General features: G+C 43.3%; 1 protein-coding gene and 1 long non-coding RNA gene across 5 annotated transcripts in view; one reads left to right on the top strand and one right to left on the bottom strand.

Moving 5' to 3' along the window:
- The window catches only part of LIMS1 (LIM zinc finger domain containing 1), a 75,422-nt gene that overhangs the window by 31,788 nt on the left and 19,809 nt on the right, over positions 1-23,825 (bottom strand). Inside the window, exon 1 of one of the 4 annotated variants that reach the window (XM_069877375.1) lies at positions 11,391-11,477. The exons of 1 other annotated variant lie outside the window; for it this stretch is intronic. Coding sequence is in view for 2 of the 3 variants with exons in the window: in XM_069877353.1 (XP_069733454.1) it covers positions 3,424-3,530 (107 nt within the window). In the remaining variant the exon portion in view is untranslated. Of the gene's footprint in view, positions 1-3,423; positions 3,556-11,390; positions 11,478-23,825 lie in introns of those variants that run through there. 2 more of the 4 variants (XM_069877353.1, XM_069877356.1) reach the window with 2 other exon arrangements.
- LOC138716800 (uncharacterized) lies at positions 5,925-7,983 on the top strand. Its single transcript, XR_011336733.1, has 2 exons — positions 5,925-6,414; positions 7,303-7,983. It is a non-coding gene; the product is annotated as an uncharacterized lncRNA (long non-coding RNA).

Below are 23,825 nucleotides of genomic sequence, written 5' to 3'. Positions count from 1 at the left end.
ATCAAACTCCATGCACAGCAGGATGGGGAATCACAACAACTGGGTGGGCAAAATGAGAACAACCGTGCACTGAAGTAAGCTCTGCTGCTTACCAATCAAGCCCCACAGACATCCACATCTGCATGAGTTCCCCTCGAGATGACCTGGCACCTACTCGCTAGAGCAAGAGGTATTTGGAGAGATTTTGTTAAATTTAAACACTTATTTAGGAGCTTTTAGTGTAAACCGAAATCTGACAAGCCATAAAACTTAATGGAAAGAGCCAAACTATATTCCTATTGTCTTTCCTGCAAAAGACAGAGGGAAGTGTGCGTTGAAACTGACTCATCATAAACTGAATAGCAGATCTGGAAGACAATCATGGGGGTCAAACCTTTGGGTGAAGTGACATCAGTGGACACATGTGCAGAAGCTAAAGCTCACTTTCCTGTTGTGGAGCTCAGAGCCCCATGGCTACATGACCTATCGTGAAGCTATGTTAACATAGGAAATTACTTTTATTCTGTGAGGAGAACTGTTTCAAGAAATTTTGGTTCCTGGAAAATAAAATGTATGCGATTTGTTATATGACAAACATATACTCTAAACACGTTTCGGAGTTCCAGTGCATTGCTTCACAGTGCCCTAATTCTTAGCAATCTCAAGTGTTTTAAATACAAATGACACTGATGTTCCCAGGAAAGAACAAAGGCAGAGTTCTGGCACCAAGCTCCCCCAAGCTGCTTTGCAGTGCTGACACTGCCAACACTTGGCTAGGTGTTGGTGGCAGTTAGCAGGCAAACAAGTGTCCATCCTAGAGAGCAGTGTCTGGCTCCTGCTGTGCAGGCTGGACTCGGGAGCCACAGTTACAGCAGAGCGGAGGCATTTCAAGACATCCTGCAGACAAGGTGAAGGGATATGAATGCCTGGCTGCTGGGTCACTTACTGCTGTTTCGTGCCTTAACAGAGGAAGACCTCTGCCTGGATCCCAGGAAATTGCTACCAAAGGACACACAGACCTCACGGAAGGCAGGCGAGAGAAATCTCAAACTGGGGCAAGGGGTAAAAAGCTCTACAATGAAATCTGGCAGATACCATGTATGACTTGAACAAAGGGCAATTTTCATTTTTATTTTTTTTTAAATACAGAAATTCTCACAGGATACCCTGAGGACATTGGCATCTTGAGTACATTTTGGCCTAGGATTAGAAAAATACAGTACTTGAAATGAGAAAGCAGTTTTCAGTGAACTGTTCCTCAAGGGCTGATCTTACTTAACACGTGTGGATTAATATGTATGTAAAATGAAATACAAAGGCACTAGAACAAAGAACTGGAGAGAGAAAAGATGGGAGGGCATTGCAAACCTATGGAGGACAGCGAGCTAAATTTAGCAGACATGAAAGAAACCTGCTGTCTTTCTTGTGGACTCCACATTCTCTGTAAGTATTTGCTAAGGACAGGCATCTAAGTGTCACCAGGGAGAGCATGTGAAAAAAGCTAGAGGTTTCCAGTTTTAGAAAACTGAAGAACTTTTTCTTTCGTTCCTGATTGCTCTTTGCCCTGGCGTTATGTCATTACGCCAATTCTACAATGCCACAGCCTTTTGTCATCAAGAATACAGTAAAAATTACAAATAAGGCTGCCTGCAACACACTGAAGTATCACAAAATGGGTTAGGAAGGAGCAAGGTTTAGTTTGAGTAAGCACCAGCCTAAGCTATTAGCAAATACAAGAGAAGCTCTGCCTTTAGGTACGGGTACTTCCCCTGCTCCAGGAGCATTGTCTGACCATGATCTATTCATCTTGTACCTGCAATACCCTGCCCTGAGCTGATTCATAAGTCTCTTGATCTGCTATTTCCTCCAACTTGGATTTTATTTCTCAAGCTCAATCCTTGTTTTACATATATCTCATCTTTGAGAGGAAGTGGCTCAGGAAAGGGTCAAAACAAATAGTGTTACACTGGTACAGACAACCCCTTCCCCTCACCCAGCCCAAAAGAGTCTCATTCCCATCTTGGATGTGGATATACAGAAGAGAAACAGCAACACAACTATAGAGAGCTAGCACTCACTTTTATGTATATGCTTTAAAAAGCAGCTTTCTCCCCTAAAAAAAGACTTATTCTTTCTCACTGTTAGTTTTGTATAGGTGAAACTAAACAGAAAAATTCAAGAATCTCTGCATAACTCTTACTCTGCTAATCCTTACTCTTATTCTGATTATTCTTCCAGCTCTAGTCATAGAATATAATACATACTGCTAATGCTATTAGAAATCCACCTAGGAAATCAATTCAGAATTAATACTATAAATAGATGCCAAGCACACATTCAGACCTGCAAGTTAACACATTCCTAGAACTGACAGAATATTTCTGAAACCTCATGGGAAATAATCTCAGCAGGTTACAATCATGCATTTTGCCATAATAATTTTTAATTAAGGTACTTAGTTATAACAAAAGAGTAAATCCCCCAAACCTGAATACTCATCCTTCTGGAATTGCTAATTCAGGTAATGAAAGCACAGTAACAAAATCCTTTTAAATCACACAGCACACATGCCAATATGATGTAAAACCACCACCAATGAAAAATAATCTAAAAATATAACCAGGGAACAGGCATAGGAGTTAGGAAGCACTTCCTCTCCACAGAGGCTTTGTTAGCATTTACACAAGGATTCTTTTCTGAGGAGCTTGAAGCAGGAATAGATTGGTTTTACGCCGAGCACACTTAGAAAAAAAACACATTTGCATTTTTACTATTTTTTTTTGGTGTCTGCGCTTACTCAGGATACAAACAATTGTTTAATCTCACTGTTCCAAATAGAGGCTTTCTGAAAATTCGCTGTTACTCTTTCAAAAGGCATGCAGCATCAGGAAGATAACTCCAGACGTTAAATGGCTTTCTGATTTTTGGTCATCCTTCCTGGATAAGGTCAGGCTAAGCAGTCCTGCCGCATTCTTTTATCTAAAGCCCCTTACACAACAAAGAACCCCCTATGAAGAAAGCCAGAGCCCAGGAGCCACTTCAGCCCTCCTCAATGAAACCAGCCCAGTGGAGGGGCTGCATCAAAATCTCACGGAAGCAGCACAACCCAGAAGCTTGGATGACCCGAAGATGGAGCAAAGCTGTCAGGCTGCAGAAAGTTATTTACGTGCAAGTGCTGGCTGTCAGAAGGGATCCAGAAGCAACCACGGGCTAACATTTGCCCTTCCCAGAGCCAGGGAAGCGAGTCACACTATCACCACAACCCACAAGGTCACTGTAGGGCTCGTGCTATCCCTCCTTCATCTTTTTTTTGTATCCGTAGTGTTTCGGGACTCCTTAATGCATGTGTTTTGCAATAACTTTCCGGAGCTGTGTTTGCATTTTGTCTGCTGAAACCACGGAGAAGGGCTCAGCGCCCCGCGGTACCCGTCAGTTTGCACTCACCTCAACTTCTCTTCACGCGACCCAGGTAGTCCCACACTATCAGGGCGATCCCGTCTCCTCCTGTACAGACCTGACTGTGACAACTCTTTCAGCTGCAAGGCCGTCATATTTCTCTACCTGGAGGGTTGTTGGTTTGTTGTTTTTTGTTGGTTTTTTTTTTTTTCCTAAGGAAGGGGGTGTTTTGGCTTTGGGTTGGGTTTCTCCCTTTTCCAGATGTTGCTGACGAGGAGCGTGCCTGCCAAGATGCCTGGAGAGAAGAGGCTGGGCGGCTGTCGGCACACCTGCGCCCGCCTGAGAGACCAACCTCTGCAGGCAGGCAGGGCAGGCGGCCTCTGCTCGGCTTCCTGTTTCTCATAGGTACACACCCTCCCAAAGGGCACCACATTTCCTTTATCACACGATCACACCTAAGGGATGTCTGCGACAAGCTCACCGGCTTCCCGACAGCTTTCTTCAAACTCTCCGCTGCCCCGACGGGAAAGATCTTGTTGTGTGCTGCGCAAAGCATGCGGCTCTCCCAGTGTAAAAATCTCCAGAGCTATTAACTCTTTCCCGCAATTAATTTATGACATAAATAAAGTCATTCACATTATGAAAAATCCACGCTTACTCATGCATGTGAGCAAACTCCCACAGGGAAATCGATGCAGCAAAGAGTGCAGCAAAGTAACTTCAGTAATCAGCATTAAAATACAATTTTGGAAACAAAATAGCACTGGGCTCATCAGACATTGCTCTTTTCCAGGCATCTTGAAAACCAGAAGAAAACCACAATGCATTTTTCTTCTTACCCTCAGCTATCAAAATATAACCACCGCCAACTGTTTGTCGCATTTCATAGTGATGGAGTGTCCTGTGTAATTGTGAAACAAGAATGAAAGTGCTTTAGGGTTCCTGTAAGACAGGAAGGTGACTTGCAGGGATTTGCAAGCTCAGCATCTCACCTTATTCAGTAATTTTTAGTAATAAAACACTTCTTTTCAAGTTAAAAGGAGGCTTCAAAAAGCTTATTATTTTTTGAAAAATTTTTGCAATGTCTTTGACATTCTTCTTGGCTCATAGAAACAAAAATTTAATTTAGAATTTTTACTTCTGTGTTGAGAGTTGGGGAGGGTGTGTTTTTAAATGAACTTGGTTTAACAAAACCCATAAAATTTAATAATTTGCAAGAACTGCTTTGATGAGACTAGGAAATAAGTTCTGTGCAGCATAAATTTCATAGTTGACTATTAAAGTGTTTGTTTTGTAGCAGAATACATATAAGAGCAGTTTTGAATTCTTATAACAGAGAAAAGCTAACGTATGGGCTACATAGGTGCACGTAACATGGGCATGTCCCATGACACCAGTTTTGTCAGGACTACCAGCTTGAACACAAGCACAGTAATTTTAGATAATACTATCAAGGTGCTTCAGTCTGGAATGTCATCAACATATAATATAAAACATCGCACAATGGAAAAATAAGAGAAATTATTTTGGAAAAGGAATCACGTAACATGCCAAACAGGTAGTGGTTGGGCAAATTCAAAGTGATTTATATGATGTTAGAAGGCTGTACACACTGAAACATCAACACGAGCTATGAGCTCCTGTTCTCAGAAAATAAAAGAGAAAATGGTCACGATATTTGCCTAAACATGCCGCATTCCAGTTCCAAACAAAGTATTTAAGATTGTTTCTCAATACGCAGCAGGATAAGCTTAAACATAATCAAATGCCAATTCCCTGCAGCCAGTCAATCAGTGATTCAATGAAAAGTTAATGCTGTTACAAGCGGATGCTGAGTACGGCAGATGACAGACACCCATGGCACAGCAGCTTTATACATTACCAACAGTTTTTACTGTCCTTTAAATATCAGGGTACCAAGGATTTATCTTGGTCTGAACAACCATTTTTAGATTACAATAACATAAAATGTGATGACAGAGTAGATTTTTTTGCTGTGAAAAAGCTCCTTGTAAACCAATGAAATTGAACTATAACCTACAAATTTGTTCAGGAGATTTTACTCAATACAATAGCAGACTCTTCAGCATATACTGAATACTTTTGCATTAATTGTGACATAAGTCTATCAAAAGTTTAAAGATAACTCTTCACCCGCTGCGCTAACGTGAAGTACGTAATATTAAAATTCATGTTCATCTGAACAAACAGCTGCCATGCTTGGACAGCGTATTTGACAATGGTTTTTACTAAAATGTATTTAAAAAACACAGCTGCACCAAAGAGAATCATAGAATCATTAAGGCTGGAAAAATCCTCTAAGACCATTAAGTCCATCAGCCCAACACCAACACGCCTACTAAAGCATGTCCCAAAGTGCCACACCTACACATTTTTTGACATTCAAGGATGGAGACTCCACAACTTGTTCCAATGCTTCATCACTCTTTCAGTAAAGAAATTTTTCCTAATATCCAATCTAAACCTTCCCTGGCACAACGTGAGGCCATACAGAGCTATTATTAAAATTTAAAAACAACACCACCAGACAGAGCATGTAAATCAAAGAAATAACTAAGCCCAGACACAAAAATGAGTTCTTTGTTACAGAGAACAAATCCACCCTGATATAAGAAAGGGTAAGATGGTTAGGTTTTTAAAACAGATCTGGGAATCATCTCTACAACATCAATATCTCACAGGCTTCTTCAGCAAACTCCAACGGGGTCTAAGTTGATTTAGAAAAGACTTTCTTGGAGGACTTGAAGACAAGCTAAAAGCTTTCTATGTGAAGAAATCCAAATGGGACTTCTTTTCTGTGCTGTGGGATCCTCTACCAATCCTCATGAGAGATGAAGCCTCAAATCTGAAATTACTCAAACAGCCAAACCTTAAGTTCTGAATATCAAATACATATCGCATGTGTGGTTTTTGGAGAGATGTTGGAGAACGCAGATTATATTTCTCCACTAACTCACTTCAAGGTTGCCAGAAAGCAACTCGGATGGACCTTGCTCTGCAGGAAAAAGAACTTGCCCAGTGAGTACCTCCTGCTCCACCCCCGCGTCCCCTTTTACCTTCCAGCCCCTATCTACTGTTTATAATTCCTTTTTTAAGAGATGGCATTCTTCTCGTGTGGGATGGTGCCGTCTGGACCTTTCACATTCCGTCAGAATTTTTGAGGACCAGCCAAGTTACCATGGCTTTTCTTGTTACCAGTAACAGCCTCCTTTTAAGTCCCATACTTTGAAGGTTCACTCTTCATTTTCCAGTGCGTGTCGGCAACTCATGCAACTGATCTTTCTCCCACCCCCAGAGACAGCTAACATTGCAACTGCAATCTGATGGATTTTTTTAAAAAACAATATTTTATTAGAGGAAAATATTCACCTATGTCTAAGCAGCAAAAGGTGGAACAGAAACTATGCAGTTCTTCATTCATGTGAAGCTATAAATAACTTCTTATTATGTGGGACAAAGCTCATGCTCGAGTTTTCATTACAGTCCTACAAAGTATTTACCTTGATACACCAGACACAAGATGCTCTCTCTTAAATTTCTGTGAAAGTACTATTGTTCCGGCGACTGTAGGTGATCAGCAGAGTTTTGCAATTTAAAAATCTTTAAGTTTATTTTCAGCTGAGTTACGTCTGGTTACTGTTCATTATGTTCAAAGAGATGTCAACAGTAATCCTTGATGCTAGAAATCATGTTGGTGAAATTAGAAATAATAAAAAACCACAAGTACTTCTATTTCAGAAGATTTCTGCATGAGTCCACACTTACAGAGAATGCATGTTAACTATAGAAACCAGAAAAACCAAAAGTTTTAGCTTTTCATTCCCCACAGATAAGCCCTCATCGATGTGATTGATCTGTTTTTCCACTCCAGTGCTACATTCCTGTTTTGTTGTTTGTTTTTTTTAGACTTTGAAGAAACCATCAAATTTCAATTAAATCTAACTGAAGATTTTCACAGCGATACAGAAAACTGTTTTCAAAGCAGCACAAGATGTCAAAACAATAATCAGAGGAGCATTGTAAAAACAGCATAGCAGTGCGTGTAGTGCAGAGTGTGAAGAGGTGGCTGCAGTGGGGGAGCAAGTTTCTCCATCCCCCATCGCTCACCCAGCTTATCACTGGGATGAGTCTCTCCAGAGGAATGCGCCCAAGAGTGTTGGCTTTCTATTATTGCTTGCAAGGTCTGGAAGAAAAATACTCTTTAAAGCCAAAGAAAAGACTTGTATGTCAGCAGGAAAGCATGGGACTTGCTGGTGCAAGTGAAGGAAGGTGGCAATAACTCTTCCAGCAGTTTTGCAAGAACACTCAAGAGCCCAACTGATGTGCTGAAATGAAGCTTTACACCTCTCTGAATTAGGCTGCTGTGGCAGTCCCCACCAATGGTTTTGAATGTCAAAGAAAAGCATTATCACACCTTGGGTCCCCACTAGGGCAGGCGGTGATAAAAGGAAATGAGTGGAGAGAAATCAAGCCACAAATCTAAGGTTGTGAACCTTGAAGATAAAATTTCAAGGCTTTACAGGAGCCTAAACTGTTGATTCAATGAGTTAAATAATTAACTAATTAAATGTTTCTTTCCTTGTCTAACGTGACTCCAACGTATGTTTTGAAGTTTCTTTCTGAAGCATGCATATTTAATCTGCAGGTTAGGCTAAGTACGGAGGTACGTGAACTATCTATGTGGACACTGCGAAGCAGTGCTATGGATTTATGGACATGCTCCAGCTGACCAAGCATGTTTGCTGCAATTTAATGTTAGTTGCTGTGGTTTTTAAACCTCTTCTACAGATGCACACCCCTGCCACACAAAATAAAGGAAAAAAAAACAAAAACATGACAATGTGCTCAATACCCTTCAGAGCAGTGATGCACTCAAAATCCCAAAGTGATTGGGAGTAGTGAGTATGTAGTAGTGAGTATGGGGCTCCCTCCTTGTCCTGGTGGTACCAAAGGCCTCTCCACCTCCACCACAGATGGCCCATGAGGTTTGGGTGAGACAAGGCAGAGGTCCCTGCTGTCATTCCAACTGTTCTATTCCAATTATATTAAAAAATAGGAAAATATTCCGTCTACCCAAACGTGGAGTGAGGTCTTTCAGCTGCCTCCTCCAAGCTCTCTGCACATGCTGCCCCATGAATTCCTACAACTCAGCAAAAGGAACATTTTTCTCCAACAAGCGGAATCCCGTTTTGGCTGAGCTTTACAATACCTCCCTCTACTGGGAAGATGCTGCCTTATTTCTCAGTGCCAGTATTTCTCTCTATAGCCAGAGAGAGGTATAGATTAACTCACATGTGCTTTAATAATTCAGATCAGGGCCCAGCTGAGAGTAGAGGGGAATGACAGACTAGCGGATGAAGATGCAGGTTAGCTTTATAACTACAATTTTATGCTGTTAATCAGTGGATGACCAATGCATGAATAGATGTGCAAAGAAGAAACCATGTGACACAGCATGAATCAGTTTTGTCCTGCAATTTGTACATGAGGCTCTTTAAAAAAAAAAGAGTGATAGACAAGCTGACAAGCAGCTAAAGCTTTAAGATTACTCATTCCCTTCAGAATAATTATTACTGTATTAGAATCAAGCGCCTTTTCCCAAAAGAGATTTTCAAACATGCTCAGAAACATACTTTTTACATATAAGCACTTTGCTTTATTATGCATGAAGATCCCAAGTCTGAACAAGATGACTGAAAAATCTCTTTAAATAAGCTGGATTTTACTTGAACCCTACTACTGTAGACATATCCAGAATGTTTACTCTGCTCTACCGTAACAGGATAAAATGCCTGAGGAAATGGGGATAAAAGGCCCTGGGTGCTAGTTGGCTTACTGGGCGATTAAAGTTCCACAGCAGAAGTCTAAGGAAGCCTCCAAGGACAAAAAAAAAAAAAAAAAACAAAAGCAGAACCTGAAAATGGATCAGAAATGAAGGAAACTGTCCAGAAAGCTGTTGCCACAGATATGCTCAAGAATCACCTGCTCTGATGGCTGGGTTTGTGATCCAAAAGCCAGCAAGTCCTTTCAGGTCTGCAGAAAGGCTGACTGAGCTGTTCCAGGTGGGCAACCACTAAGGCCAGGTTTTACTCAAGAACTACTGGGTGATCTGAAAACAGGCCCCAGGCTGACTCTGCCCTTTCATTGAAGGAATGGGAATATTAGGAAGCCTTAATTTTTCTCCAAAATGTCACTCATCAGGATTAAATAAATGCGAACAAAACTAAAGTAGTCGATGAACTTATTCCTCTGTTGACTGCCTAGCAATTATTCTCCTGGCCCCTTTGTTTTCCATCTCACAAATAATTTTCACATGACTAATGCTACATTACAAGTCGGGAAAGAAAAACCTCTCAAGGTTTTGTGTTCTTTGCATTGAAATGAAATTGAACTGCCAAGGAGGGAAGGTGGCAAGCTCCCCTTGGAAAGGATGAAAGAGGTGCCGATGACCCTCACAATGTACACGTGCTTGAAGGCACAATCACCTTATGGCACACAAATGATTGTGAATGCCCAAGCAGTAGGTGACGCTCCATTATGGCTGCAAGTGCTGTGGTTTCACAAGGGCAATGCACCTCTGAGCTCCAGAGAGGGTGCCAGAGTCCTTGAACGCTGCTGGCTGTAAGAGAAACGATGAACTAAACAGTGAGGGATAGTCAACTTAGCAGCACAGAAGAAGCAACCATCCTAGCTATATATCTGTGACCATACCATACAGCCACCCCACATTGTCCCTACTACCCAAAAAACAAGGCAAGGGAGGCAACACATTACAGAGGAAAGGTGGGGAGACAGTGGTGGCAGAGACAAAACACTTGAGATAGCACGGGAGACCAGATATACTGAAACATGGTCCTATACTCTGACCAGCATTTCCAAGAAGGGTAAAAAGCCGTAGTTCCCTAGAGATTATCACCTTTAAAAGGTCAGAGATTAGCAGTGTGATGGTTTCTAGTGTAAGAACTAATGTACTCCCTAAAGCAGAACATACAAAATAACTCATATGTTTACAAAAATAAAGCTGAATACGTGTGAACAGTTAAGAAAGACAAACAAGCTGCAATTTTCAACCACGCAAAAAACTCTTATTTTTTAAGAACATACTTCTCAGTTTCAAAGTTAGTAAAACTTGTAATATGTATCCATGCAGAAAAATCCATGCTGAGAAAAGAATTCATAGTGCGAAAGAAACAAAACTAATTCATCCTGAAAATTCAGAATAACGCAAAATGGAAACACCACTTCCCTCCCCGTAACACTGCAAAAACTATTTTTGCATTCAGCACAAAAAATAAGAACACAAACTCACATGCTTTTATCATATATTTTTAAGTACATGAAAAACACACTTAAGATTTTTAAATTAGAGCAAAAGCCTTAAACCAGAAAAGTACAGCTGCCCTACTCCAAAAGGTTTCCTTTGCTGGAAAAGTGATTGACTTCTGAACAAAAGAGACTCCCTCAAACATTACCAGAAGCAATACTATTTATGTAAGAGGTGGGACAAAACCATTCCTTCCACTGGAATCACATGTTTGGGTTCAATTACTCCATCACTGTGTCCCCTTTCTCAGCCAAATCAGCACTGACAGGTATCCCATTGCTCAAAAAAAGCCATCAGCAACGGTGGTGCCTTTAAATCCTCTTGTTCTGGGTGGGGACAAAATAGTATCCCTAAAACCAGTCTAGATGGCCAATACATAAAAAAACCTATTGAGAACACCAGAGTACCACGCATTCCAAGAACGAAAGACTTTGCTCAAAGCTCTGTTACTGGTGTCACTCACTTTTAGTAGTAATAAAACCCAGCAAGCAAAACCATTATCTACCCTCCTCCTAGCTCCATTTAAGACAGTTCCCATACCTGGCTCCTGCTCGTAACAATTTTTCTCCCAAAATGACTAGAAGACCATATCATTCGTTGCCAGGCTGTTGGCTTGGAAAGCAGCACAACGAGGCAGATCCTCAGCCCAAACAGCCGGGTGGACACTTACAGGCAGGGTGTAGCCTCGCTGGCAGCAGGGTCGCAATGAGCGGCCTTTCTCACATACAGCTTTACACTGAATAGTCACTGTTTGCGTGTTTTCCCTGCGGTTATTACTGGTGGTTGTGATAATTTTTTTTTTTTCCAAAGTGACTTAGCAAACCACTTCCTTCTTTCACCCTGTAAAAAATTTAACACTCAGAAGAAGAGCACAAAGCCATCGAAGTTCACAGTTCAGCTCCACAAATTGCACCAATTCTCCATCTCAAAATGACCAATGAGACAAAAGAAAGCAAATCCTCCATCTCACGGGAAAGGGCATACCTTTAGTGATACATCAATATTTTTTAAATGACAAAAGTACAAAACCTGGAGAGGGAAGAGCCAACAGCTGTAGACCCAGTTCTCAGGATCGTTGAGGTGTCTCCTTTTTAAAAATTTCCTGATATTTCAGAGACTGAAGACGATTGTGACAACTTCAGTCCCTCCAGAGGTATACCTTAACTTATAGTTTTTTACCCTGTTATTCTGGAACAGGCAACAACTCTGTCCATCTAGCCCCAGATATGTCAAGAAGCATGACTGGGTCCCAGGTCACTCCCTGAGAAAAGCAACCCCTGGAATAACCAGTAAGTGTTGAGCAGCTGTGCAGGACCACCCTACTCCACCACAAACACTTCCGCCAATGATAAAGAGTGGGGCAAGACCCTCTCTCCCCACTCTCCCACATACTGAGAGGTGAGGAATACTCCGATTTTCTCTTTACAGAGACAAAGGCAGCCAGTTTCACTCTCTATCTCCTGAAGACCACTGCCATCTCTGACAACCTCAGCATGGGACAAGGACTAATTGGGAGAAGAGCCACCAACTTCTAGAACTGGTCAGGGTGACTAACCTGCACGATCGAACAAGAGTTGAGCTGTGTCTCTTCTGTGTGGACAAAGGCTCAAGCTCAGTCTTCCTAGAGCAATCTGAATCACTTGTACACCTCTTCAAAGACCCTGGCTAAGCCTTTGCAGGTTAAAGCAGCAATATCGTCAAGATCGACACTCTTCCCCCATCACTTGCAATGCAATCAGCTGTATAAAGTGAAGCTTAAAACCTTGCTCACCACCAGTGACAGGGACAGAGAAAAGAGGCCACAACTTGACCTCCACAGGAGACATGCAGGACATGCCTCCAGGCAGAACTTGTCCTCAGCTCTGCTCGTGCAGCAGTCTGGCTTCAGGACACCTACAAGTGCAAACCCATCCACCAGCATTTTCCACTGCGTGCTCTTAATAATGTGCCTTTTGGCCTGCTACTGGTTACAGAGAAAAAATTATAAAAATATAGTTTTCATTTATCATGTAATCCATTTAAAGGCAGAGTTCTTCTATGTAAGTACTGGCTTGGATAGAATGAGCCAAACAATTTTTCAAGGCTTATATTTGTAATCACAAACATCTAACTGTCAAAACACTACTTTGCTGCTCGTTGGCAATAATGGTTAAAAAGCATACTTGTATAGTTTATAGAAGAATTCAAGAGAAATGGCTATTTTTTTCTTGGTCATTGGGAAGGTTATTTATTAATTTGTCTGGTTATGGGCAGACATAGCTTAAAAGCAAATACATCATGTGAAAACACGACTACTTGCCCTCCATGCTCCAAAGCTGTGAAACTAGAGCAGGGCCAGCCCCAGATCTACAGCAGCATTTAATGGATAAATTGATGCGCTCCTCTAAGCAATAGCATTTGTGCTGGCATTTGACAGTGACCCTGAAGGCAATCCAGAAATCGTCTCTGTTTAGATACTTAAAACTGTACTTAGTGCCCTGTATTGTGTTTATCTGCAATATTCAATGCATCTTGGTGAAGCCTGGTGCACAATACCTTGCCTTCTTACAAGATTTTTGGCAGACAATGCACATGCATCTCATTAATCCTTCTTACCTGCTTTCACCACATGCTCCAAATAACGCTATGCTGTACCAACATAACCTCATTTTGCTTCCCCTCCTCCACGACGTTTTTCTATATCTTGCTTCTTGCTCCTTCTATTTCTGTATTCAGGCCACTTAACATTATCACTAACCCTTTTCTGTGGACAAATTAACAATATAAGTTATCTTTTCAAGCTCCTGTTTCCCATACCATTGCATAGTGCTTCCTCATTTGAACTTATCTCTTCCTGCAAATGCCTTTCAAGTACAAAAGCAGCAGCAAAGTTCAATTAAACTTATCACTGGACAGTTACTAAACTAGGAGAAAGAATGCACTACAGCTTTGTCTCTCAAAATAATGTGGCAAGTGTCAAGGTAACAGCGGTTTGTTCTTGAGGATGAAGAAATTCACAATAAAACAGTTGCTGTGCAGAATGAAAGAGGGGCCTTACTTGCTATTGCAATGCATGTTATTTCATATATTGCTCATATGCCAGCAGTTGCACTTTTATAGCAAGGCAAGGACAGTTTGTTGATCCATGATAACTGTAAGAGCTGCAAGACTTCTCGGAGAATGCCAATAAACATCTGCTAAAATGGAACTGGGAAAACAAGCATTAACTCTTCAATTTTACACTTTTAAAGGCATGTTTGAGTAATTTATTAGCCAGCTTGGCCCGGCTAAACTATGTTTTTCAGTTTTGTTCACTTTTCAGTAGTTGGTCATATTGCCTCATCAACCCATTTTCCAAAAGAGCTACGCTAAAAGAAAAATTGTGAACGAAATTACAGCAAAGGAGAGCAGGACAAGGCCAGACCCACAGAGACCATGCTCATAAGCCTTTCCAGATTGCTGCAGTCTGTGGTCACCCGGAATGGGTGCTAAGGGAAGTGCAGCGCCCAGCCACATGAACAGCTCTAGACAAAGTCACACCATCCAGCCACACCTATCAACTTGGTCCTGGCACCAGGGCTTCCAGCATCAGCAGAGGATGGAATCAGCAGCTGTGGCTCTGCAGTGATGATGAAGCTCCTGAGGTAGAGGAGAAGGGGCTGGACCTGGGATAGGCATGAAACTAGGCCAGCGTTGTCAAGCAAAGGCTGACTACAGGAGGGAACCATTGCTTCCCATAGTATTTTTCTTTGCTCCTGAAACAGGCTACCATGAGCCAGAACAGTAGCACATTGGTGGAGACGGATCCCCAGGGACGCTCAGGGATGCTCAATGCCCTGCTGCTGCCAGCCAGGTCTGTCCCTGCTTCAGGCAGCTCTGCAAAGAGACATTTAAGGTGCCTACATTGCCAGGAGCTGGCAGAGAAGCCAGACAGTCACACCCTGCAGCTGTCTGCTTCACCACTCCGTGAGATCACCACTTTTGGGGCAAAATAAGCAGAAGGAAACGTACTCATGCCTCAGCTGTTCCAGTTTGCTGAGGGTATACAAGAGATGACTAAGATGATCAAGGAGCTCTGCGTCACTGAAAGGACGAAGTCTAGTTCCTTTTCTCTCGTTCTGCTGCTCTTCCTTCCTTCACGACCACACTCTTTCCTTCACAACCACACTCCTTCCTCTCCTCATCTCCACCCCAGCTGCAAGGAGCTGCACCCACCTTCAGGCTACCTCTTGCTCTCACAAGAGCCCTCTTTTAGCCAATACCGCTTGCCAAACTAGCAGAAGGCTGGTTTTGATGGGTGGGTTAACGAATCAAGCTGGCACAGAGCAAGGGACCAGCCAGAACCACACCTAGCACAAGAGAGCAAGATGCAAGAAGCATCTCTCCATTTCAACAAAAGGGAGATGTTCCCTCAGTGTGGGCTTCCCATGCTGGTATAACTGGCACAGGACTGGCAGATGAATCCCCTCCCACCAGGTTTGCAGCAGGAAGAAACCCTGCAGGCTGGGGAACAGGGAGCAGGCCATGGCCATGTGTGCACTGGAACGGAGGGGAACTCTGTGACAAATGTTTTAATCACCTTTTCAGGACCCCAGGATCCCAGTCCTCTCAAGTCATGCAAACATCTCCCTCTATTAATCAGAATCAGTAAAGCACTTGTAATCAGTAGACAGCTCTCATACATTTCAGAAGCCATCTGTAGATGAACTGTGTTCTTCCCCCGACAACACCACGTTAATTAAAACCTTCGACTCATGCTGTAGTGCAGAGATCGGCCACAGATCTGAAACACCGCTTCTTTACTAAGCTGAAAGAAGGGAGACTTCGATTAGATACTAGGAAGATATTTTTTACAGTGAGGGTGCTGAGCCACTGGAACAGGTTGCCCAGAGAAGTCACGAATGCTCCATTCCCAGAGATGTTCAAGGCCAGGCTGGATGAGGCTTTGAGCAACCTGATCCGGTGGTAGATGTCCCTGCCCATGGGCTGGAACTAGGTGATCTTTAAGGTCCCTTCCAACCCAATCCAATCTATGATTCTCATATCTCTCATCTTCCTTCTTCACACCAAACGCTCCCAACATCTTTTGCATCTCCCGCCCTGAAAGCGATTCGAGAAGATGGCCCTTTGGAATCTCCCGTGGGCAGAATCCCCGGTCCTCACGGGAGCCGCCCCGGTGCGCTCCCGGCGGCAGGAGGAGCTGGAGAGCCGCGATGCTAAGGGAACGAGAACATAGGACACACACAGCCACGTAGGACTTAGATATTATTGGCAGCTGATTGTGATAAACGGAGTATTGTATTAAGAATATAATAACAACAGGTGCTTGAAATCAATCGTTAATGACTGGTTGATGAGCAGCTTGACCTGAGCCAGCAATGTGTGCTTGCAGCCCAGAATGCCAACGGTATCCTGGGCTGCAACTAAAGATGTGTGGCCAGCAGGGCGAGGAAGGCGATTCTGCCTTTCTATTCCTCTCTTGTGACACCTCATCTGGAATCCTGTGTCCAGCTCTGTGACATAAGAAGGATATGGAACTATAGGAACAGGTCCAGAAGAGGGCCATGAAGGTGATCAGAGGGCTGGAGCTCCTCTGCCATGAGGGTAGGCTGAGAAAATTGGGGTTGTTCAGTCTCGAGAAGAGAAGGCTCCAGAAAGACCTTACAGCAACCTTCCAGTACCTGAAAGGGGCCTGCAGGAAAGCTGGGGAGAGACTGTTTACAAAGGCTTGTAGTGATAGAACGAGGGGGAATGGCTATAAACTGAAGAGGGGCAGATTTAAACTAGACATAAGGAGCAGAGCAGGAGCGGACCACAGGGACTCAAGGGCCAGACAAACGTACTGTGCTGTGGGGCTGGAGTTGCAGCAGCTGACGGGAGGAAGTGTTTGAAGTTGGGAGCTGTCAAAAGCTTCCTCTTTTCTAGTATGCTTAGGAATAACAGCAGAAAGGTCAAGTCAGCGTATTGCTGGAAGAAGTGAAAGCAGCATTTCATAGAATCATAGAATCACCAGGTTGGAAGAGACCCACCAGATCATCGAGTCCAACCATTCCTATCAAACACTAAACCATGCCCCTTAGCATCTCATCCACCTGTCCCTTAAACACCTCCAGGGAAGGTGACTCAACCACCTCCCTGGGCAGCCTGTTCCAGTGCCCAGTGACCCTTTCTGTGAAGAATTTTTTCCTAATGTCCAGCCTAAACCTCCTCTGGCGGAGCTTGACACCATTCCCTCTTGTCCTGTCCGCTGTCACTTGGGAGAAGACGCCAGTACGCTCCTCTCCACAACCTCCTTTCAGGTAGTTACAGAGAGCAATGAGGTCTCCCCTCAGCCTCCTCTTCTCCAGGCTAAACAACCCCAGTTCCCTCAACTACTCCTCATGAGGCCTGTTCTCCAGCTCCCTCACCATCTTCGTCGCTCTTCTCTGGACTCGCTCCAGAGCCTCAACATCCTTCTTGTGGTGAGGGGCCCAGAACTGAACACAGTATTCGAGGAGCGGTCTCACCAGTGCCGAGTACAGAGGGAGGATAACCTCCCTGGACCTGCTGGTCACGCCGTTTCTGATACAAGCCAAGATGCCATTGGCCTTCTTGGCCACCTGGGCACACTGCTGGCTCATGTTCAGTCACTGTCAACCAGCAGCCCGAGGTCCCTCTCCTCCAGGCAGCTTTCTAGCCACTCTTCTCCTAGTCTGCAGCACTGCATAGGGTTGTTGTGCCCCAAATTCAGGACCCGGCATTTGGCCTTGTTAAACCTCATGCCATTGGTTTCAGCCCATTGGTCCAGCCTGTTCAGATCCCTTTGCAGAGCCTCCCTACCCTCCAGCAGATCCATGCTTCCACCCAGCTTAGTATCGTCCGCAAACCTGCTAAGGATGCACTCGATGCCTTCATGCAGGTCATTGATAAAGATTTCTCTTGTTTAGCAGTTAAACAAAGCAATAAATGGAGGTCTAAAACAAATAAACTCTATTCCCCAGTTACTTTTTGAATCCCAAAGAAATAAATGTTCATCTGCTTTGAATCTCTGCATGGTCGTGGTTACCAATCAAGCTACTGAATGCAAATGGGAAAGGAGGCACTGTTTGGAAGGTCCTGGTTGGGGGTGGTCCTGTTTGTGGCTCAGTATCAAAACAAGAACTGCCTAAATGCTTCTTTTCAAGCAGTTTCTGGCAATTCCACCTAGACTATTATTTCCAAATGCTCCTCTACTAAACAGGGCCAATGGCAGTGAAACCCAGCATGGAGTCCAAACTAATACTGCTGGCAAAGGGAAGATAAAGGAATAGGAGAAGGTAGCAGCAGCATTTCTGCTTTTGCTCCAGGACAGCAACAAACCAGTAGCAAGAGCAGCTGGGTGGATACACAGAGGAAGAGAAGCGGCAAGGCTTGTGCTGCAACGAAGTTCATCACGATGGCACTAATTCTAGAGCCTCTTGGTTGCTCGCAAAATTCTGTGCAAGACTGCATCAGCAGATACACCTTGTTTATTCCCTCCCTTTTGTTTCTGAGGCACGCTCATCTGTCAAGAGTTGGAAAATCAGCTGCTTTGGAACATTCTGATCTCAGAAATCCACACTGCTTTTTTAATGCACTTACTCAGTAAGTGCTTATATATTGACCTGTTAGCTGCACTCATGCCTTCCTAAGGATAAAAGTTAGGCTGACTGAGCTTTAATTCTCCAGCAGCTTATTTTTGCTACCATTTTCAAATATAAACACTGTATTCACTATTCTGCACGTCTTCTGGGGCCTCTCACATGAGCTCTGGAAAAGTACCCCTAATGAGCATTACAGCATTATCTGAACTATCCCATACTACTGCTGGCACCACATACATTTTATTAAGCCAAATTATTATAAAAATTGTATCATCTTACGCTTGACATTAATGTTAATAAAAGCATTCTTCCTCACCATTATTACTGCAGATTAATAGCTTTAAGGATTAAACAGGAACAGTGACAGCCAGGGAAAATAAACAAAATGCTAACTGGAAGGTTATGCCTGTGAAATTGTACAAAGGGACCAAAAGATAAATCTCCTGTGAGAAATTATTTACATTTTTCAGCCTGGATCTGGCTCCATTCACCGCCACGATTTCATTAATGGTCTCTCCTGTCCCTGGGGTTATGTGAAATGGGAAATGAGGTAATGGCCAACCCATCATTCTTGCAGTTCCCCAGCCCTTTGTACAGCACTTAGCAGCCACACTTGAACACTGTCGCTCTCAGCAGTCACAATCTAACACCATGGGTAGTCACTCTCCTCCCAAACTTACTGGCAGCCAACAAGGGATCGCTCTCCCACCTGCACTGCTGCAGACCCAGAGCCAACTGGCTGCTGCTGGTCACCCTGCCTCCCTCACAGTCCCTCTCTTCTCCCTCCCATTTGCTCCCTCACTGTTATCTTGCTGAAGGATGAGACAAGATAACACCTGCCCTGACTTGTCCACCTGGTCAGGTGTCAGAAGAGAGAGTTGGGGCAGAAATGCCCACCCCAAACTGAGCGAAAACTCAGAACAACCTACTCGCTGCGAAGACTGGATTTCTTTCGAGAGCAATTTGCTCAATGTCTAGATTAAGAAGCTGCACTGAATTATGTTATTTGTGGCAATCCTCCCTGAAGCTACAAACTTCTCAGTTACTGATTGACTGCAGCATTAAAAAAAGGTTATTATAAAGGTTCACATTTAACAATACTACTTGCGAGGTAAATATTGGCAGCAATAGAGGGAGAAACAACTTATTACATACCAGACCAGTGAAGATGAGCTCAGTGAAACAGTTTAATTATTTGGAGGGGAAAATACAGTAAGTCACCCTTTAAAATTTCAAGTGTTCTCAATACAGTCTCTCACAGACAGCAAACTACTTTAAAGACAGAAAGACAATGCAGGTGCTCAGATTCAAACATTCCACTCATGAATAACTGGTTTGATTATTTGGCTTCATTCACATTACCAGCTGGGCCTCCGGTTTCAATGAACCTGTCTTTCAACATGAAACTGCCTTCAAGGTTATTGATATGTAGAGGTGAGTATATTTGCATACTGCAGAAGCAAAAGAAATGCATATGTATACCACATGGGTAATACAGGCAACTTCCATACTCACCACTCACCCTCCCACCTCACTCGCTATGCTGTTCACTCTGTTCACCCTTTTCTCACTCTGTTGCAGGACATAAAGAAAATGAAGAGTGCAAAGACTGATACAAGAATTCATCTTCTCCAAGCAGAGAGATTTTCTAACCAATTGGAAATACACACATTGCTTTCTGAAGATGCACAGGACAACCCTTTCTAGTCTGCCTGTCTGTCTTGTATGGCAGTGCAGGAACCTTCAAGAACTCATCCACTCCTTCAGGTCAGCAGCACTGGGGTCATGCATCTGCAGAAACCATCCCAGAATCTCATCCTTTCCACCACCAGGGAGGATTGCAGTCCTGTCCACCCTCCCCTCCTTACTCAGCACCCTCATCCACTCACCCGCTGGCTTATCCAGGGACTTATTTTCCCTATCAGTGCTTTTACAGCAGCACAGCAGGAATGTGCAGCATCATGTGCAGCAAGAGAGGCAGGAGTGTGTGCTGCATATTTAAGCCAGTAGTAAGTGAAAGATACTCTTCAGATCATAAAACTAAAAAACTTATCTGTAATCATTCACCACTGAAGTCTTGTGTTTGACCTTAGAGGCATAAAGCTTTGGCATAACTGCTGCCAGCAACTGTGTGCCAGTTTGTAGGTTAAAATTCTTGCAATTCATTCTGCTTTATGTGACAGCAGCTGTGCAATAATTTTCCAAGCTGGCATCATCTGACTCTTGCCCTTTCCCCTCCCTGAAAAATGCAGACACCTTACAGCAAAGCAGGGCACTCACTTATGCAGGATAACCTGAAGTACTACTCCATTCTACTGGCTGTAGCAAAAACAACCATTAAGGGCAAACAAAAATACTTTCATTATAAGTCTGAAACATTCAATCACCTTACTGCTTAGTACTGAACAATATAATGAATGGATTTAGTAATTTAGTACAAACATTTTTTAAAAATTATTTTTGCAATGCCACCTGTGGAACATTAAGCACACCGTAACCCCGTAATTATATTCCTCTGACAGTTTTACCTGATTTTGCTTATTTTAGGTAGGAAGAAGGGAGTGTCAAGGTAGGGACTCATTCCTCGGATGACTTAACCTCTTTACATATCACAGTCCTCCACTGGCTGCTTCCCTCTACTGTGTACAGATCTGACTCTAGTGTTTGTGCATCTTCTGATCTTTAAACTATTTGCCCCCAAGTACTCCCATAAGGCAGGGAGGTTGTGCAAGGCTCAGCTGGGAGTTGTGGAGCTTGCATCCTTACCTCAGACCACCTGGAGCCTACAGGTATGCTCTAGCAGAAAGGCTGTTTAGTTAAGAAAGAAAAACCACCTAGAATAGTTTAATTTGAGCAAAAGTAAAGGACTTCAGGGTGTTCAAGCCTGTGAGCAAAGCACTTATTAGTGATACAGTCCCACATCAGCTGGATTTGCAACCTGCCTGCCAGCTGGGCTGAAGCGCTCTGGCGTTTACGAGGTGGCTCTGAAAGCGCTGGCTGGGGACACAGCTAGACAGGAGATGTCCATCTGTCCCATTCCTCTTCCCTACTCCTTTGCCTGAATGTTTACACCAGGCAGTGCAAAGACGAGCAAATTGCTTCCTCTGTGCCGGCCACCCACTTGAGTGCTCATGCGGGGGCCGTTAACTTGAACCTAAATTCCTAACTCCAAATAGGGTAAAGTTGCAGGTTCACCAGAAGCTCATCTGACTGCTGCTGGGATCAGGCTCCTGCTGCTGTGCCCTGGCAGAGGTCACCCTCCAAAGCACCTTGCCAGGCTCCTGCTTTTTCGTTTTCGGAGAAGGCAGGGAAGCACCGCTCCAAGAGAAAAGGAGTGGCAGGAGGAATCCGGGCCTGGAGGCACAGCGGGGTGGAGGGTAAGGATGCTGCCTGAGTCACCTCGCCTCCACATCTGCTGCTCCCTGCCGGCCCTGCAAATTTCAGTACTCGCACCCCGCTCCGCCTCAATCGCCCCATCGCCCGGCTGTGCCCCTTTGCCTTTCCTTCCCTTAAGTGGCCTCAAAAAATAGAACACCAGATACCAGGCATTTCACTTTAGGAGAAGAAAACAGCTCTTTCGCCTGCACTGGGAAACCAACCAGCTGCCACTCAAATCAAAAGGAAAAGATCACATGCATGCATTTCAATTAAAAGCAGGCTGCAAGCTGCTTCCCCTTCAGGCAGACTCAGTCATACATGTTTTCTTCTGGAGAAGGAGTAACATTCAGCTGAGTTACTTGGGGGAATAATTTCACTAGACGGTGTCTAAAAGATGGGAGGAGGCTGTACTTGTGGAGGGATGAATTTAGCAGAGCCATAATCAGGGGGCAAATAAGGAAAAAAAAGAACAAGCGGATTTTCCATCTGCTAGAGCTGTGGTCTCTATACTATTTTGATCATGTATCCCTATCAGCAAAGACTTCTGAGCACACACACACCCCCATCCCACCCCCAATATAACTTTTCATTATATTTCAAAAACACATTTATTTATTTATAAATCATATGTGTATACTACTGAAGTCCTAATATTTCCTTCCCGCACCCCAATGTGTCATGCTGTGCAAGCATCCCCCTTTGGAGACTGCTATGCCAGATAACACGTTAACAATGGCTCCTTGATGCAAGAAGCAGGATGCATTTCAACAGCGAGCAGACAACTGCAAGCACTCAGTCTGATGTCAGATGAAAAGACGAAGGAAATAACAAATGAAGACTAGAACAGAGTGGCAGGAGGTTGTACCTTTGCACGCACCCTATGCCCTTTTTTATTTCATTAGCTAGTCTTCCCCAAAATATTTGTCCAAACCCTTCCACCCTCTGCTCTCCTTGGTGGGGACTAAAACAAAGACAACATCAAGTCTTACCCTTCTGCAGTTATATCTGCTCAGGAAGCCACCACAAGTAAAAATCTGCTTGTTGGCTCTGCTGGGGGAAACTTAATAGCAAAATTTAAGGGTATGTGAACAACCAGAGAAGTAGTGCGTTCGTTCACACATGAAGACTGCAGTGATTTAAGAATTGTTTTAAATTGACTTAGAAAAACTGGCATAACCATCCTTGTTTGGATTTAAAGAAGATTTTTGTTTTTTTAGGATAACTTTAGCGATGATCCCAGGTACACTAATCTAAGAGGGATATGGATACATCATCCATTGTCTGCTCCCTGGGATAGGCCCATCATGCAGGCTGTTATGCCAGTACCACCATCAAATATTTGTGTACAACTTTCAGGTAGTATACATCTCAGGAAGCAAAAAGAAATATAACCAAAAGAAAAAAACAGCACAAGGCTTCTTTAGAAGAAAAGGGTGTGGTATTTTTCAGATTTTTTTCCCCTTAAAAGTAATTTTAATGCTTCTGTGGACACACACCCTTCATGAAAGAATGTGAACGAAGAGCATTCACAGTGATCCTAGAAGCGATCTAAATATGGGTCGCATATGAAGTGTGTTATGCACACAAATAATCATGTACAGATAAAGAACTGCCATTGCGGTGTACCCTTAACAAGCAGTTAAAAACAGAGGTCTAAAGTCAGTACTAATCTGCAGTGTTTTTTGCCATGTCATTAGTGCTTCCTCTGACAACAGACATTCCCATTTCTACTTCCATTTACTTCTAACTTCTATAAAAACAGCAAGTCATGAAGTTCTGTTGCACATCAATTACTCAGCATATAAACAAATATAAACTTAACATCAGGTGTGAGGTAAGGTACAGGGTGCTTTTATTCGTGTGGAAAACAGGGCAAATGTAGGATATAGGCCATTTCAGAACTTGTATTAGAATTATATGGGTTTTTTTTCCTTTAATTTGTTTGTTTATGCTAAATTACCTGTTCGTAGTAACGACAGGAATAGATGAGGAAAACACAAGCCCTAGAAGGAAATGTGCATTAATTTGGGACTTCCATAAGCACTCGAAATTTAGAAGAACTCATTTGAAAATAATCCTGCTGCACAGCTCAAAAAAACCCCCCTGATATACTTTTCAGAATAACCACCACTACCCTAATTTGAACA

The sequence above is a fragment of the Phaenicophaeus curvirostris genome, chromosome 1 (genome assembly GCF_032191515.1).
Source record: "Phaenicophaeus curvirostris isolate KB17595 chromosome 1, BPBGC_Pcur_1.0, whole genome shotgun sequence".
Classification (NCBI taxonomy): domain Eukaryota; kingdom Metazoa; phylum Chordata; class Aves; order Cuculiformes; family Cuculidae; genus Phaenicophaeus; species Phaenicophaeus curvirostris.
The sequence above is the reverse complement of the archived record's forward strand: the minus strand, read 5'-3'. Positions and strand labels throughout refer to the sequence as shown.